The sequence below is a fragment of the Eretmochelys imbricata genome, chromosome 8 (assembly GCF_965152235.1).
Source record: "Eretmochelys imbricata isolate rEreImb1 chromosome 8, rEreImb1.hap1, whole genome shotgun sequence".
Taxonomy (NCBI): Eukaryota; Metazoa; Chordata; order Testudines; family Cheloniidae; genus Eretmochelys; species Eretmochelys imbricata.
The window spans coordinates 49,682,656-49,700,996 of record NC_135579.1 but is presented as its reverse complement, the minus strand read 5'-3'; the positions used below and the strand labels follow the sequence as shown (position 1 = coordinate 49,700,996).

The 18,341-nt window shown below is 41.8% G+C and overlaps 1 protein-coding gene across 1 annotated transcript in view; it reads right to left on the bottom strand.

Moving 5' to 3' along the window:
• The window catches only part of TNN (tenascin N), a 34,633-nt gene extending 29,591 nt beyond the window's left edge, over window positions 1-5,042 (bottom strand). Inside the window, exons 1-2 of the mRNA XM_077824833.1 lie at window positions 4,628-5,042; window positions 3,214-3,585 (exon numbers count right to left, since the gene is read on the bottom strand). Coding sequence (XP_077680959.1) covers window positions 3,214-3,585; window positions 4,628-5,042 — 787 coding nt within the window. The remainder of the gene's footprint in view (window positions 1-3,213; window positions 3,586-4,627) is intronic.
• Window positions 5,043-18,341: the final 13,299 nt, after the last annotated feature.

The following is an 18,341-nucleotide window of genomic DNA, read 5'->3' as shown; positions in this document are numbered from 1 at the left end:
CAGTTCCCATTGCCTTTAGTTGAAGCTATGTAATGCAAGGGCAGAATATGGCCCTTCATTGCCTTGGAACATACATGGGATTTGGGTTTACTTGTGGTAAAATAACCCCAAACACACAGGACAGATCTTGTTCTGTATGTAAGTGCAGTTTGGATGTAGCAGGCACTATCTGCACCCTTTAAAGTGAAGGGCCCAGCACAGAAAAACAAAGTTGTCTATTAGCCAATTGCATGGAATAGTGACCCAGGTGGCTGCAATATCAACAAGCTGTCACTATTTCTTCTTCCTGGCTTTTCAGTTCTACATCATCAGCGGCATGTTTTGATGAGGTGTTGACACAGAGGTCACCTGCCATCTCATCCAGAAACAATACAAATTCTGAGATCAGCTAGAGCCATTCACTCAGGCAGATGTGACAAACCAAAGCCCTTCTGGTGCCTGATCAATAAATTGCAGTCATTTGTCCAGGGAAATGGCATGATAAAAACAAAGGTAAACAAGTGCTACATTTTGGACACTTAGAAACCACTGAAAATCCTCCTTCTTTCCTCCTCTTTGGTAACAAACAAACTTGCACTGTATGGAGCGAAAGGATTCTTTGCATAAACAATACTAATTGCTGAGGGAAGTATGAGGACAGATGGGGTTTGGGTGACTACATGCCAAGAGTCCATCTTGTGTTCTCATTACTATTATAAATCTTTCTCCATTAGCCAGTTGCTTCTCAGGAAATAGATTAAAGCCCTATGGCCTAAGCAAGCGGGAAACCAGGAACATGTTTCTAAATTCACTGCTGGGTTGAAAGCTCACATATCTGCCTGTTAGGAGTCCTGGCCCCATTGGAGAGTCTCAGCTTCTCATACTTTAAAACCCCCTCCACTTTCCACCATTCCTATTGCTTCTGCTCCAACACAATGATTTTCAAGCAAAGGCAATAACTTGATAGAAAAATTTGGTTTTAATCAGGTGCCACGTTTATTTAAGGTATCCCAAAGTGCTCTATAGAGTGATGAGGTGATGTTCAAAAAGAGCACAAGTCAGTATCTGAGGTTTAATATCTAGTTCCCTCCATAGCTCCTTATGGATCATAAATGAATTGTAAAAATTAATGAATGCAAATAATTCTGCACTTTAGGGAGTAGATACGTTCTAGTTGCTCAGATATGCCAGTAATAATGACAACAAATTATTAAATGTGTCTTGTTGTGTGCAAAGAGATGTAAACATCAGTGAAACTGTACCACCGCAGCAGTCGGTAGTAATCCTTCAGGATCCAGAAGTCTCTTTCTCAGAACATGAAAGCCAGTTTAATGACATTGGAAGAGGAGAGCTTGGCGGATGCTGCAGAAATATAAACTGTTTCACACAGGATTTAGGAAAAGTATTTTTCCTTTTTGTGACCTTGCTGATCTAGTCGTAAGTTACAATACAAAATGAATTGTATAATGTGTATTAATTTTATAACTTGTCCACCCTACTACTGGAGCAACAGCAGCAACAACAGCACGGGGAGGAAGAAGCCAGGTTGCACTCAGACCCTTCTCTTTGGGAGGCAGGGCCAGAACCCCCTTGGGAGACCAGAGACAATTCTGGCTGCCACCCTCACAGACCTGGCTGCCCCTCTGACAGCGTGCACTCCTTGCTCATTTCTGTGGACAGAACAGAGTGATCATAGACAGAGAGGCAAACAGAAAAGCTGGAAAGAAAGACTGGGGGTTGACTCGGGTGAGGTGTTGGTTAAGAGCTTTGGTATAGGGGGAGAATTTTGTCTCTAGCACTTTTTCTAAACAAGGTGAACCAATGAGCAAATGTAGGTTTTGAGGAGCAAGTTCAGAGCTTTAATGCTGATTCAGAGCACAGGGGATCTTGATTTATAAGGTATTTCACTTACAATAATTTGCCTGTACTCAATTCACCTGCCTCAGAAGGTTGAAGGGCTGAGTTGCCATGGCTGGGATATGAACTTGCAGTTACCAGGGATTTAAAAGACATTTCAAACTGGATGACTAGACCATTGAGCCATTTTTATGGGCATTAAGGCTTTTCAAGGATGGGAAGTAGTAATGGTAGCAAGCCCTCAGACTGGCAGCTGGGGTTGAGTTGGTTGTCCAGAACAGGGTCCACTCACTATTTGACTAGGGCTCCTAGGGCACTTTTTATGCTAAAAGACCTTGAATGAGACTGAGGCTGAGATTTCAGAGGAGACCTATTGGAATGAGGTGCCCAACTCCTCCTGAAAGTCAATAGGATTGGGGCACACAACTCCCTTAGGCCCCTTTGAAAATCTCAGACTATAGATTCACCTTAATAGATACATGTGGAGAAACAACAGCAACATAAACCCTTCCCTAGTAGACACCCTCCAGCAAAGGCAGACCAGCACAAGGAAGGGGATTATGATCACGGTTTTCAGCTTTGTCATTCTGTGTAAAAGCAGACAAATGCAGGCTAAGGTTAATGACCCAAAGAGCAAGGCCATGCACTGAGTCTTAAGTACAGCTACACAAGGGCTTCAGCAGAAATCCTGCAGCAAGTAGCCTCACTGATAGTGTCTTTAAACTAAGGAGGTTCTGCTTCTGGCCCAGTCCAGTTGGAATCTCTGGAGAGAGAGCAGGGTCAGCTCACTCAGGTCTAATCAGTCAGCCCCCACTGCCTTGTGCAGATACAGGACAAGAAATAGCTTCTCAAAGGGGAGTTTCCAACAGCAGCAGTGGGAGCAAACAACCTAGCTAAATTTAAGATGGAGCTTGATCAGTTTATGAACAAGATTATATGATGACATTGCCTGAGACAGCAGGAGACTGGACTTTATGACCTACAAGGTGCCTTCTAATCCTAAATTCCCAACTGCCTCAGCCCAGAGTAGATTATTGAAGGTTTTCAGGTACCATTGGTCACAGCTTGTACTGAATCCTCTGGCTTACTTACAACAACTGCAGACTGCAGAAGGCAGGCAGACCTGGCTGACCCCCTTGCCTTTATTCCCAGGACCGATCTATGGGCTTGGTTAGCAACCCTCTTTGGCTATAGGCCTCCATATCCAGCCTTTGGCTATGGGGTGGGGATAGCATCCTCTCCAGCTAATGGATGTTGGGTGGGGTTAGCTGCAGAAGGAACCAAACATATGCCACAGTGGGCAGGAAGGAAGGGGGATATAGGGGACCCTCCGGGATAAAAGACAGAGGGAAGGAATAAAAGGAAGGTGATTCTTACCCTGGGAGCAGTCAAGCCCAATGAAACCATCGTGGCAATAGCACTCGCCGCTGTCACAGAAACCGTTGCCGCTGCAGTCATTGGGGCATCTCTTCTCGCTGCAGTCATCTCGAATGAACTCCTCATAGCATTGGCACACACCATTGTTGCAGATCCCATTGCCACTGCAGTTCATAGGGCACAGCCGCTGACTGCAGTCTTCACCAACGTAGGGTTTGCTGCAGATGCATTTGCCATCAACACAGCGTCCATTGCCATTGCAATTGTTGGGGCAGCTGGGGCGGGAGCAATCGCTGCCCTCCCAGCCTTCATCACAGTCACATCCACAGATCTCTTGGATGAAAGTTCCATGGCCACTGCAATTCGAGACACCTGTCCAGTTAGGGACCCAGAGCCGACATCAGCAGGTAGCATGCAGGAGAGAAAGAGGCAGACAAAACAGCATTAGAAATAGAGCCGTAGACCGATATAGAGAAGGTCTATTCAAAACCACTGGTAGAAAAGAGAAACTAAATGGACTGATTATAGCTGCACCCACTAGGGTCATATGAGACCATCACCTGGGCATTCTTCTTTGTTTTAGACAGTTACCTACCAAAGAAAAACAAACAAATTCAACATTTTCCTTTAAGATGAAAAATCCTGGGACTGGAAACAAAACAAAAAACCTAGGAATGCTACAATCACGCCTCCTGCTGATGTGGAATTCCAGAATGTCCCCTCTCACAAACTCAAGAACTCCATGCCCTGACTTCTCAGACACTCCAGAATTCCTCTCAAAGCTGAAAGACACATGTTAGCACATTTTGGGAACTTCAGCTTTCCCCGCCACGCCCAGGAACCTGACCCCTACCCCACCTTGGAGATTCCAGAGTTTGACTCCCTCAAGATCAGGAAATCAAGTTATCTTGGAAATGCAGGAGTCTAATCCAAGCCCAAACTCTTCCAGAAACCCCAGAATTCCACACCCTGCTGCTGAGTCTGAACTCCTTGCCACTGTGAGGACACTTGAAATCACCCCTACCCCTGCCCATCACCACTGGGGAGCACAGCAAACCAAGCACTCCATCACCTCATAAACAGTAGAATTCCAGCCCAAGCTCTGGAACTTGAGCTCCCCCCAAAGCCCAGTGAAGTCAGTGGGAGTCTTTCCATTGGCTTCAATGGACTTCTGGAGTTCCTGACACAGAGACTTCCAAATTCCCCACCTCAAACTCCGGAAACTAATTGATCCCATTAATCCTGCTTTCCATATGCCTCAGACTTCCATACTCCAATGTAAGAAACCTGGGCTCCAGCCTACCCAGAACTTTTCCAGTAGGGAATAGCACAGCACAGAGAGGGACATACAATTAAAGTTACTGGAGTTAGAGAGAACACACTACAAAAAAATATATCACAATATGATGCACACCTTGGACTCCCCCACAGCACCTGTGTACACTGCAGGCCTCCTTGAGCACCATCATTTCTTTCTCCATCTTTTCCATCCTTTCCACCAGATCTTTCATGTGTCCCAAAGCTTCACAGTCACCTCTCGGTGTCTGAACTCGGATGTTGTGCCTGAATATGATATTCTGCTCCTCCTCTTCGTCCGCATCCCCAGCAGCAAGCAGCACATGACTGTCGTCTTTGAGCGGCAACGGGTCCGCCTCCACCTTGATATGGGATGATTTGGGTAGATCCATCTTGTATGAGTGGCTGAAGGAGATTTTCTGACCATTGCTGGTACAGTTGTGAGGTTCATGGGGGAGCTGAACAGCAGCTATTTGGAGAGCAAGGTACAGGAACATCCCCTGAGGGAAAGTAAGCCAACTCCAGACACTCATCTTGTAATTCGTCAGAGGGAAGGATCCTATAAAAACAGTGAAGATGGTTTCAAGGATGAAAAAAATTCTACCATAAAACCATAAAAGCATCGCAGCAGGCCATGGTCTATCTGGTGCTGTGAGCTCACAAGTTCATCAGTGACAGGTTGGCCAGTATTTGGATAAGACATATACAAAGAATATCTGGGTGATACAGAAAATGGTAATTGTGTTGACTCAGTAGGCACCACTCTTCCTTATAAGTCAGCACTGAATTAGAGTCCTGACCCATCATTAGCAGGCACTGTGCTCTGCAAGATGATATCTTTCAGATGATACTTAAAACCTGATTATTAAAGTCCTGATTATTAACTATCCCGTTGCAATTTTAGTTCAAGTAAAAGTGTTGGCCCTACCTGACATTAGGTCTAACAATTCCCCTGCAGTTTAAATGGATATAGTATTTTTCCCCTCACTTATTACATTAAGCTGCTGTACACTGTTGCAGTGTGCTGTTAAACATAGTTCACCCCAGAGATTGCTGCATTTCAGTAGTGGATGGAGTAAACGCTATACAGTGAAACACGCTTTAAGGCAGCCACTCAAGGGTGACAAAAATCAGCTCCTTAACAGAGGTGATTTTCCAATAAAGTCTGTAGCAGAATTGTTCTCGGAACATTCAGGATAATATCTTGGGGCAGCCTCTTATGAAAAGAGGTTGGCTAATACAGATTGTTAGGATATAGATATTCAGGCCTGCCTGTAAAGGCCTATACTTTAAGAATGTAGGTATATGTTTATCATTTAGCTAGTAATAGAGGTATGCAAGAAAGACTCTCTGTAAGGGCCTTCTCTCACTGTGACAGTCTGAGGCCCTGTTCTTAGGCCAATGCCTTTGGCTAAGCAGCAGAGGCAGCCATAAGCTGGGAAGCGTATGGTCACATCCTCACATTCCAAACTAGTCAATATGGGGCTGTTAGGAAGGTGATCCGATCTATCACCTCCAGAGAAAGGGAAGAGCCTAGAAGATGTAAAAGGAAATTTAGGTTGATAGTTTTCTGTCTGTTAAGAACTCACTTATCAAAAGACACAGCTGGGAAACCCTTATGTCTTTATAGATGTAGTTGTGAAATCCTCACTTCTGTATTGTTTTGTCATTATAGTTCCCACTTTGCTATTGCTTATTTGCATGGTCTCTGTCTGGTTCTGTGATTGTTTCTGTCCGCTGTACAATTAATTTTGATGGGTGTAAACTAATTAAGGTGGTGGGATATAATTGGTTAGCTAATCATGCTACAATATGTTAGGATTGGTTAGGTAAATTTCAGTAGAATGATTGGTTAAGGTATAGCTAAGCATATTACTATATAAAATTAGGGGCAAACAGGAAGTAAGTTGGGATTCAAAAATAAGGAAAAAGGAACTTGGATTTAAGCTTGCTGGAAGTTCACCCCAATAAACATCAAATTGTTTGCACCTTCGGACTTCGGGTATTGTTGCTCTCTGTTCATGCGAGAAGGACCAGTGAAGTGGGAGAGTGAAGGAATAAGCTCTCTAACACAGATGGTGTCTTGCATAGGTTTCACTGCATATAGTTTACATAGCTGTTTGTTAATTGGAAAATATCACAGGATCCTTTGGAAGGAACTGCACTGTACAAATGTACAATATTTTTATTTATCGTACAGTGAATTTAGTGCTGGTGTAAGGTACCAGGCTCACAATCAGGGAGGCTGAATAGTTCTCTCCATACAACAAGTTCAGTGCAGACAATGCTAGGGCAAGACTTTCACATACTGCTCTGTCTGTGTTCCTGCACCCTGACCTGGAAGTCCCTCTTCTAAGAGAGAGGAAGCACAGCTTCCATGCTGGGCATGCAGGCAAGGGCACTAACTGTGATGAGGACACTTGTACATTATCAACTGGATTGAGACATCAGCTCATTTCATATGGGTCACTGAATAACAATGAACTGGTTATCATCAGCCTGGGTGATGTTTGAACCAATATCTAAAGGTTCAAGGCCCTGTATTACCAATTCCTTCGTCATCCAGTCTACCACTCCAAAGACTCCTTTCCAGTCTAAATCATGTTACTGGCCACTGTGAAATAAAGACAGGGACTCAATTTGTGCATGCCCTTGGAAAATTAATTCTGCTTCTTCTAAGGTGTTGCACATTTTGACCCTTGCATTGTCCTGAACCTGGGGAAGTCAAGGTGTTACCCCACATTCTATTTTAAACTACTGTATGATGACATGGTGCCATCCTGAGTTTTGAGGTCTCTCTAGGGATTTGAAGTGCTTGGTTTAACTGGATGTCAGATTTGCTTTATAGTCACTGCAGAGGTAATCCAGGAGCCACACCAGATAACCTCGTTGTTAGATTGAGTGACAACAGGTCTGACAAACTAACTGATGCCAATGGGAAAGATAATTTCTGGCAGTTTTAATCATGGTGGCACTTGTAGTTAAGAGCGAAGATTGTTACACACACACACACACAGCAGGGGCAAACCTACTTTTCATGTCCCAAATTCTGTCTTGGAAAATGGAGGAGATCTCCCCATGACATTACAGATCCTCACTTTGACTAGCCAGAGCCTGAAATCATGGCATATGGAGCTGTCCTTTAGAGCCTCCTTGGCAAGGTTCAGGAAGAGTACCCTACTTATTCAGAAACTTGAGGCTCTGGCTCCTAAAAAAAAACAAACCCCAAAACAATAACAAATGTATGTAGGGCCAAATGCTCAATACCTTACTCAGCACATGCTCAGGCAGAACACTCACTGAAGTTAACAGGAGTTTTGCCAGGGGAAAGAGTGAGTGAAATAGCATAAGGACTTCAGGATTCAGTCCATGAGCCTTTATTATGTATAAAGAAAATTTTAAAAATGAGAAACAATCTGTAGCTTTTTTCTTCCAGCATTTGTCAAACTATATCTAACCTATTTTTCGTCTCTCAGCACATTATTCTGCTGATGCAGGACTTCTTCATCCTTGTTCTGAGGTTTTGCAACCACCTGTTAGCCAAGGAAGATGAGGCTTTTAATCCTCTCTCCGTCCCCCATCATCTGCTATTCCATTTACAAACTATTTCCAAACCTCCCCTTTCTTAGGCAAAGAGCCACAGAAATTAACTACCTTCAGCTCTCTTTAGCCCTCTGAAACATATCAAGTAATAAGGGTTGTCCTCATCTCAAGGCTTTGAACCAACATAGTACTTGAGATCCACAGATTTTCACAATAGACCACAGACAGGGTGTCCAGAACCTTGTTTTACAGGGTTTATTTTCAAAGCCCTGGAAATGAAAAACCCACACACGCATACACATATGAAAAGCCCTTTTCTCATCTCTGGGTATTGCATGCCATTCTGTGTTGTAACATGATGTCTCTACTAATTAGACTCTCTTGAGCACCGCAAATTGATCTCAGATTTTCCTGGGCAAGCAGATCACTCAAGAGAAAAAGTCCTGAACATAGCACTTCTGTCAAGTATAATGAAAGAGGATACCAATACTTCTGGCTTCAACATCATGTAATAAAAGAGATTTTCCCCTGCTGTTTAAGAAAAAGAGGATGGATGTAACCAATCTTTCATTGAGAACATTATGGTCATATGTATAAGATCATGTAACTGGAAGTAATAGGGTGAAACTGAGTAAAGGAAAGGTTTAGATCGAATACCAGGAATTTTTTTTCCTAACAGTCAGATCTATTAGACTATGGAATAGTCTAAGGAAAGTGGTGGAAGATACATTGCTTGTGACACTTAAACCTCAACTTAGTAAAACACTAGATAATAAGACACTGTAGAGAACAGGCAGGATTCTCATGGGAAGGATAAGATGATCTAATCCTATAGGTCTTTTCCATTCCTAATGTCTATGCCTATGTATTTTAGTGTACTGAATTTTGCAATTTGCTGTTCTGGACAACAGTATTTCTTCAAGTTAACTGGCCGTTGTATATATTACTTGTACTGCAGTGTCACTTTATCACCCCAGCTCCTTTGTGCTAGGCACTGTACAAGCATAAAACAAAATAGGTCCTTGCCCCACAGAATTTACTATCTATGCAAACATTTAAAAGGTAACATAGTTTTAATATCTTCTATGAGTGCTTTCATAGGATTTAAACCCACAACCTCTTATGCAAGGCTGATGTACCTAAACCACAAAGCCACTTGATAGGCTGTTAATAAGGTAGCTGTACTTTCCTAACCATTTTAGATTGTAAGCTCTTCAGGGAAGGGACTAGAATTTACAATATGTTTGTACAGTGCCTATCACAATGGAGCCCAAATAGCTTCAGGTCTGTAGGTGCTAGCACAATACAAACATTAGATAAAAGTCACTGATCCAACTGGATGGTTCCTAGCATGGACTCAAATGTCTGCATCTTCTCTGAAGGTAGCAACCTCCTCGAACTAGAACATTTTTGGTTTTTAATTAATTAGTTAATTTAAAAAAAAAAAATTGACAACTTTCAGTGCCCTGAGAGCAAGAGTTTACTAATTGAACCAGATATAGTGTCAGTAGATGCTGGACAAACTGCCTCCCCACCTCCCATCATGCTCTGCCAACCCCAATGAAATGAAAGAATAATTTAAGTCTCATTTAACCAGTTCTTAAACCATACCCATAAGGATCAGTACTCCTGGGTTCTATTCTTATTTCTGTCACTGACTTGCTTTGTGACCTGGAAGGAAATGACATAACTTGTCTTGGAATAGTGCCTGACATACTAATTGTACCCCAAAACACTTCATAAATTAAATGCTAGATTTACAAAGTTAAAAAAAATAATTGCGGTGGAAGAGAGACATTTTCAGATGAAAATAGATGCACAGTCAGGTAAGTGGAGAGATGCACGAAGGTTATTCCAGATGGCAGGAGATGCAAAGGAGAAGAGTCTTGGACCAATAATGGTGAGATTGTAATATGAGGCAGGGAGGATGCTGACACTAGGCAAGTGGGATGAACAGAAAGGGGAAGGGAGAGACAAAGAGCCAGCTGCTTGGCTGGTGTAAATCGTCATGGCCTGATTATAGTTCCAGCGAAGTCAATGATCTACACCAGCGGAGGATCTGGCCCAAAGGCTATGCAGCAAATCTATGAAGGGTTTTAAAAACAAGGGGGTTAATTTTCAACCAGATGCTGAAGTGGAGGGAAAACAGGGGTGTTGTTTGAAAATGTAGGGGATATGGTTACATGTCTTTTTATAGGCGAGAAGGTAGTGAGCAGATTTCTGTATATGCATGGGTTAGTTAAAGCACGGGAACACTGCAGGGATGGAAGCTACTATAATCAAGGCAAGGGACAATGAAACCACGGATGTCGATTTCAGCAGAGGTGGGACTGAGAGGAACATAGGGAGATTCACAGACAGACATAGGAAGCCTGGGAGAAGGAGAGTCCAGAGTGAAGGGTAACTCCAACATTGCAGACAGTGGAGTCAAATACAAGGTCTCCATCGAGGAGAGAAACCGAGGAAATGGAGTAATATTTGAGGATGGTTCTTTTCCCCAAAGGAAGCACATCAGTCTTTGAGATATTTAGCTACAGGAAGTTGAGACACAGTAGTAAAGAAAGGCAGTGAGGCGGTGAATATGCACATACTGTAAAAGTTAGCAGTGTAAGCTCAAATTAAAGGCAGAGGAAAAATGGCCATGAAATAGGAGAAAGAGCAGGGGGCTGAAAATTGAACCTTGTGGGATTCCATAGTGCTGTGCTATTCCCAAAGAAGAGCGGTTTCATTCTGGCCTTATCACAGAAAGTGCTAAGGATATTGTGGTTATTGGAAAGGTGGAAGAAGGCTGCTTCTAAACCCCTTTGCTGAGAAAGGGAAGGTCACAGACAGGTTTGAGCATCAAGGTCAAGGGACATTTCTTGAGGAAGGTGGTGGGGACTGGCTCCTTGAAGAGGCTCTTTTCTGGGCTAGCTAAGGGGAAGTGGCCAAACATTTTCCACATATGTTGCAACCAATATTGTGCAAAGTAATAATTCCATCCCTAGTTAACTGAACCTGGGAACGCTGGGGTTGGGTTCAGGAGACTTCAAATGCTATCAAGTATGAGTAGCCACCATTAGCTCAACCTTAATGTCCGTAACACAGACATTGGCTATAAAATTATTAGGGTCTTATTACAGCAAAGAGTTCAATAGCTCTGAAGCAGGGTGATGTGCAATAGCAGCTTGCAGATAGGAAAGGGGTGCATCCTCAGAGGTACGTGGCAAAATCCTGTTCCCAGTCACGCTGGAGTAGATCTGAAGTAATGCCATTGCAATCAGTTAAGTTGTCCTGATTTATCTTAGCGTGAATGAGAGCAGAATCTGGGCCATTTTATGTTGTTAATATTGCAACTTTGTACCAATGAAAAAGTGCTTAAATAGACACCAGCAACAGTGAAAAGCAGAACTCATTCATGAAGTTTTTCTATATACTTTGGCACCTCACAAAATACCCAATATCCACTGTGCCCAAGTTTCACAGAATCTAGAAATGGAAAATATCTATTCAGTTCTCTAATATTCTAGTCCATCTCCCAGCCATTTGCTTCCTATTATGCATTTACTCATTTTATCCAGTCTAGAGGGGCACTCAGCCATGTGGATTGAAGAGACAAGTTACTTATTTTACAGAGTTTCCATAAACTTCATTTAGCGTAAATGACTGAATTTCTCATCTTGACTTTCTGCACTGAGGCTATGCTGCTATTTTCAACACCATTTCCTGTAGAAAGCGGCTCCTAACAATTTTATTTCCCTGTGTGGGATGATGTTTTGAATGTGATTTGTGCATGCGTGCACGTTCAAGTTTAATTCTGATTTTAATTCTGAAACACAAAAACACATCTTGGGCTCCAAAAGGAATGGGTTATTATAGTTATAATATGAGCTGACCATATTCTGCTTTGAGTACAACCGAATCCAACTTGGTTAGACTGTTTCTTTGCATGAGTCTATTGCCTTGTTCAAGGACATCACTCACCAACTGACTCTTTACCTAAGTCTACAAAAGTTTGGAATGATTTCAGGTATTAGAAAACAGAATGGAAACCAGTCAGATAAATCTTTTTTTTCTCATGCATTTTCTCTTCTACAAAGTCTACATTTTTGTATGTACCTGGTTTCCTAATTAGTTTGAATGATTTATGTCTCAATCCCTTAGACAGCTTTGAACATCTCTGCATCTTTGCTTTTTAATTTTTTTTATTTTCCGACTTAGTTGTTTAATATAAGGTTTTTGTAGCAAGGGTGTAACACTAGCTGTGAGGCTTCCTTTTATTATATATATTAGTTACCAATCAGATATTTACATTATTAATTCAGTATGTGGTTGGGGTTTTTACCTGTCATTAATTGTTATTTTATTAAAGGTTTCAGAGTAGCAGCCGTGTTAGTCTGTATTCGCAAAAAGAAAAGGAGTACTTGTGGCACCTTAGAGACTAACCAATTTATTTGAGCATAAGCTTTCGTGAGCTACAGCATCCGATGAAGTGAAAAAGCTTATGCTCAAATAAATTGGTTAGTCTCTAAGGTGCCACAAGTACTTCTTTTATTTTATTAAAGTAAGCCTCTCTCTTTAAGAGAAGAGAATTTTTTAAAATGCTATATAATTCACAATTTTTGTAATTATTATAACTGATCACGTCTGCCTATTTTCTTTAGTTTTGTTTTGCTAGTGGAATGTCATCTTTTTGACATAAACAGTATAATAAATAAAATACTTATTATGGAAAAGAATCAGTCTATTTAATTTGACCTGATGATAAAGAGCTTCAAATAATTTGGCCCTATGGAGTTTGTGAAGTGACGTGCACTGTAAGGCATGAAAGCGGCTGCTGAGCAGGTAGATAGTTTGTGTTGCAGTCGTAACATGTAAATATGAATAAACAACCTCAGTATGATCCCCTGGCAAGAGGAAGAGCATTTTAAAACAAATGAAAAACCATAGAAATTAGTGGCTGAAATAGAAAGTGTAAAGAACACAACAGAGCCTGAAATAACCAGTCTAGGAGTGAAATCCTGACTCCACTGAAGTCAATGACAACTCCCATCGACTTCAGTGGAGATAGCATTTCACTCTAAATGTTTGTTTCTTTGAAGGAAAACACTTTGAGCAAGTTTAAACCTTTTAACTTGGAACGTATATATTAACTGGAACACCATTTTCTGTGAAATATGTATTCTAATAACGTTTACCTGCCACACAGGTGTGTTGTAAGGCTTATTTCATTAGAAGAACAGGAGTACTTGTGGCACCTTAGAGACTAACAAATTTATTAGAGCATAAGCTTTTGTGGGCTACAGCCCACTTCATCGGATGCATAGAATGGAACATATATTAAGAAGATTCTATGCATCCAATGAAGTGGGCTGTAGCCCACGAAAGCTTATGGTCTAATAAATTTGTTAGTCTCTAAGGTGCCACAAGTACTCCTGTTCTTTTTGCGGATACAGACTAACACAGCTGCTACTCTGAAACCTGTCATTATTTCATTAGATTTTGTAAAGTGCTTTGAGGTCTTCAGGTGAAAGATGCTATAAAAGGGAAAACAATGATTATTTATGCTTCATCAAGATCTAAGAGTATTCCCATTTCTTGTCCTAAAGGAAACTAGAAAAATGTTCCCCTTACCTCTAGGATATTCTTCAGCTGTCTGATAAGCAGTAGGGTCCTCCTGTTTCGGCTGCCACCTGCAATGGGAAACTGGAGCAAGCTAAAGGTTAGCAACTGCTCTTCTCTTCCCAGCTCAGCTTCTGATGCCTCTTTTCCCCTCTGGGAGTTTAAATCTCCTTCAGAGGAGATGAAAGGAGCCAATAGAGACACTTGGGTGTTTCCCTTCTGAGCTTTTCATAAGGAATGAAGAAGGTTTGAGAGATGGTGAAAAATTCTTCACTGTGTCTCACTCTCTCATTCTATCAGACCCTATCACTTTATGTTTAGATTTTGACTAAAAACCAGCAGATGTTTATATTTTTGCAAAAACAGGAGCAGAGATCTCAGAATTGTTCTGAAGTCCCATATATGGAAAAGAACTTTTAAAGCATTATTTTGCTGAGGCCTGGGTGTATTCAACACAAAAAAAGGAAAAGTATAGTACACTTCAAAACCAGTTAAGATTAAATCACAACACTGGGGCTCAAAAGCGTGTCTCTTTCACAAACAGAAGCTGATCCAATAAAGATATTACCTCATCCACTTTATCTATCACATCATTAGCAAAACTCAAGTACTTAAAAGAAAGCAAATTAAAAGTTAAGGATACCACTTCTTTTATATCACCCACGTAATAAAATTATATACCTACAACAAGGCAAATCTAGAGTGAATTGGCACAGTTCCATAGAATCTGAGCCATTATTCTTACAAAGGACTAGAGCTGACTGAAATATAAAAACCTATTTTCATGAACATTTTCAGAATGTTGAAGCTCTTTTCATTTCAGAAGATTTGAAATGGACCTCTTAAAAATAGATTTAAAAAATGATATAAATAAAAAATTTCAAAAACCTGATTTTTGGTAAACTAAATATTTCTATTCCCATTTCAATGTTTTCTATAATTTTTAATGTTTCAAGAACAGACACATTTTTCACAGGAAAAGTCAACAATGTTGCCAATTTTTTGTAAAAATTTAATATCTTTTTAACAAAAATCTAACTTTGTATCGACATAATTATTGAAAATGTTATTGAAATGGTTCTCAAATGAAGCCTGCAGCCCACACAGATTTTGTAAGGGGCATAACCCAAGACTTTGCAATTTTCTTGGGTGTAGTTTGGCAACTGTTAGGCACTAGGGAAAACCCACATGCTAATGTTTCCACTGAATGCATCCAATGAAGTGAGCTGTAGCTCACAAAAGTTTATGCTCAAATAAATTTGTTAGTCTCTAAGGTGCCACAAGTACGCCTTTTCTCTTTCCACAAACTAATGACAAGCTTGATAATGGCAGAGATCTTTTGAATTTATGATACTACACCACTGAAGGAGTGGGGAGTTCATAAGGGGGAGCGAGGGAAAGGGGGCTCTAACACAAGCATGACAAAAGATTTCTGCTGTGTACATGGGGAGCCATTTTGGGGGGCCAGGGAAAGTTCAACCACTTTCCTTCCAGTACTCCAGATTGAACCCTATTGTAATCAGTGGCTGTCTTGGGTACTTTTATTTTTGAGGCTTGGAACTCTGGGTTTACTTCTTGCCTTCTTTATTCATTATCACTTGATCTTTTGCCTACAGGGAACTGATTCAGAGGAAGCAGCATGGTCCAATGGTCTAAGCATAGGACTCCAAGCCAGGAGTAGCTGCATTCTAGCCCCTTTTCGATTCTGACATACTGCGTGGCCTTGTGCAAGTCAATTAATCTTTCTCAATATCAGTTTCTCAGTCTGTGACATGGTGACAATGGCCCAGATCTTCCAGTATTGTGCAGTACTTTATGTCTCCCCACTAGGGGAGCGAGGCCCAGCACAACTGGCCATGACCAATTCTCCACTAGCCTAGTTTGTATGCCTCCATCTTTTCCTATTGCTGGCACAGGGGGCATATTCAGGAGAAAGGGGCCATGCCCAGGTTGTCTCTGGGGCCTGCTGATTCCCATCTACCACACAGGCTTCTTGGAACCAATGGCAGCTGGAGCAATTTAGAGTGCAGGCTGTCCCTAACTTACACTAGGGGACCACCCTGGCTCAGAATGGGCTCACAATCTAACCCAATCACATTTACCTGTCTCATGGGGATGTTGAGGATTCCAGCGTTCTGGAATGCAAGGCACCATGCAAATCTAAGTATCATAGACATGTATTGATCACTCCTTCTCTCGTCTGCTGGGATCTGTTATGAAGTATGGTGCACTTTATTGCACTGAGTGTATTTTTCCGAACACTCCCTATGAATGCAAGTCAAGGTGTCATGTCTGAGCTGTTGGAGTAAAGAATTCTCACCAACAATGGACTGCTAGAAGGGGAAAAAACGACGTTCAGGAAACTTTGTCAGCTAAGGCGAATTGAATTCAAAGTCTTACTTTTAAGAGATTCTGGACATTGTTTGAAATCACTTGAACATAACTGTTTATGCTAAAGGACATGCTGAAGACCCATATTAAAGAAACTATTGGCTCTCCTGGTTTAAAGGACTCCGATATGCCATATTCGTTTGCTTTTTCCAAATGGTTGCTGCAACAGGAGAGCGGAAAGGACTCCAAGAATAGTTCAGAAAAAGGCAAAACTATGCTTTCTGATAAGCATGGTTGATTTCAACTTGATCTGAGAACTCCAGCAGGCTCTGCCCACACAGGCAGAGACCATCAGAATCACAATCCATCAGACTGCTTCGAGAGCAGTATTTACCCAATGAGTACTTTCCCCTGAGCAGCTCCAGCTCTAGCATGGGGGAGGCTCTAAACTACACTAGCTGGTAATGGTCTCCAAGGAACCATCCCCAGCTAAGAATTGCTGGAGCACAGCAGTATGGCTCCAGACGTGCCCCGTCCTGTCCTGCCTTGGCCCAGTTGCATCTCGTGAGCGGTATAAAGGGGCTATATTGGGGAGGAGAATTTGGATCGCAGGTTTGTGAGAAGATAACCTGCTTTTTAATAAGAAATATTTTAAATCACTAATTTAGTAAAGCTAAAGGGTGAAACACAGTACTTGGGAATTATGGAACCTTCCCCACATTGTTACAGCCAACACCTCAGTAACATGTACAGGATAGCAAATATTCCGCAGGATTCCTACATGCCCTGCCAGTTGTGCAATCATCATTCTGTTCGTTCAGCAGCCTTCACAGCGTGTGTGTATTAGAGTGTACACATCTGCACATTTACTGTTTCTGCACTGGATGGGTCAAATGGGACACTAAATTGTAGTGGGAGAGCTGGATTTTAAATTAGAGTGATAACAGAGCTCAGAGCTGAGTTTGTCCTGTTGAATTGCTTTATATCTTTAATTGGGCATCAATCTCCTTATATATCCCCCTACCCAGGATTATACTCATCATACACAGCACCTCCCACACTCACCTCCACCCATTTTCCATCTGGACTCTCTAGCGCCCCCTGCAGCTGATGAAGGACAAAAGCAGAGCAAATGCTGCAAAAAATAATGCACAATTATTATTTTGATTTTTTTTAAACAAAATCTCTTTGGCTGTGTCTGTGTCCCTTTTTGCATTTGCATTCCACAAATATTCTAGCAATGAGCTCACTGGCCAGCAGGTTTTCAGAAACAGAGAATTCAAGCAAATACTAGAGAATATCTATAAAAAGCAAGTATTTCATTCTTTCTGCAAGCACCAGAAACTTGATTTTAAGCATTCCATTCAGCCAGTCAGGGACCAGAAACACGTAACTTAGGTGTTCAGATGCACATAGCTTGAGTTTTTAGTATCAGATACTCACAACAAACTGCTCATAAATGAGTTGCAGACCATGAGCCTGGATATCCCATATTTCCAGAGCTTTGTGCTCCTCACGTGGTGGGGGATTCCCTCGATGTAGGGGAATCTTCATTTGATGTAAGAACAGTTGTAGTGTCTCCTATACCAGACCTCAATTACCCTCTTAGGTCAGCTTTCTCACTGCTTTGCTCTGCAAGCAGTGCAAAGGGGCCAGCGCCTGGGCCAGGATTTAGCCCAGAGCCTTGCATCTCTTGGTTGCTGGTCCTGAGCCATATCAGGTGAGTAGTGACTGAAAATTGCTACCATATTATGGCACTTTGGTAGCCTATGTGATGCGAGTTAGTTGTCTCAGTCCAGTGCCTAGAGGACAGATATCCACTTGACAGAAACTATCCACCACAAGTAGCACCGAGGTTGGCAGGGAGATCAAGGATATAATAAGTTCTGCAGATTGAACTATCCTCTCAACTATAAAATCAGTCTCATCAGGCCATGGACAAGGTTGATGTTCTTTGGCAGCGGTCAGGGTTCATTATGCTACTGATTCTGCTGTGCATAAATAGACTTCAATCCCCAGGACTCAAACCGCAAGGAACTGTGCTTCCATTAGAGACTAACCAATTTATTTGAGCATTAGCTCACGAAAGCTTATGCTCAAATAAAGTGGTTAGTCTGCCACAAGTCCTCCTTTTTTTTTTGCGAATACAGACTAACAGGGCTGTTACTCTGAAACCTGTGCTTCTGTCGAAACACATTGGAACCCCTCTGCCTCTGCTCAGATGTCTCAACAGGAAACCTGTCACTTGGACAAAAGGCAGCACGTCAGGCCTGTGAAAGGAGATAATTTCAAAGGCAAGACCTTTTTGGATGCTCCAGCCAGTAGATATGAATTGTTAATTTCATCAAGAGGTTGAG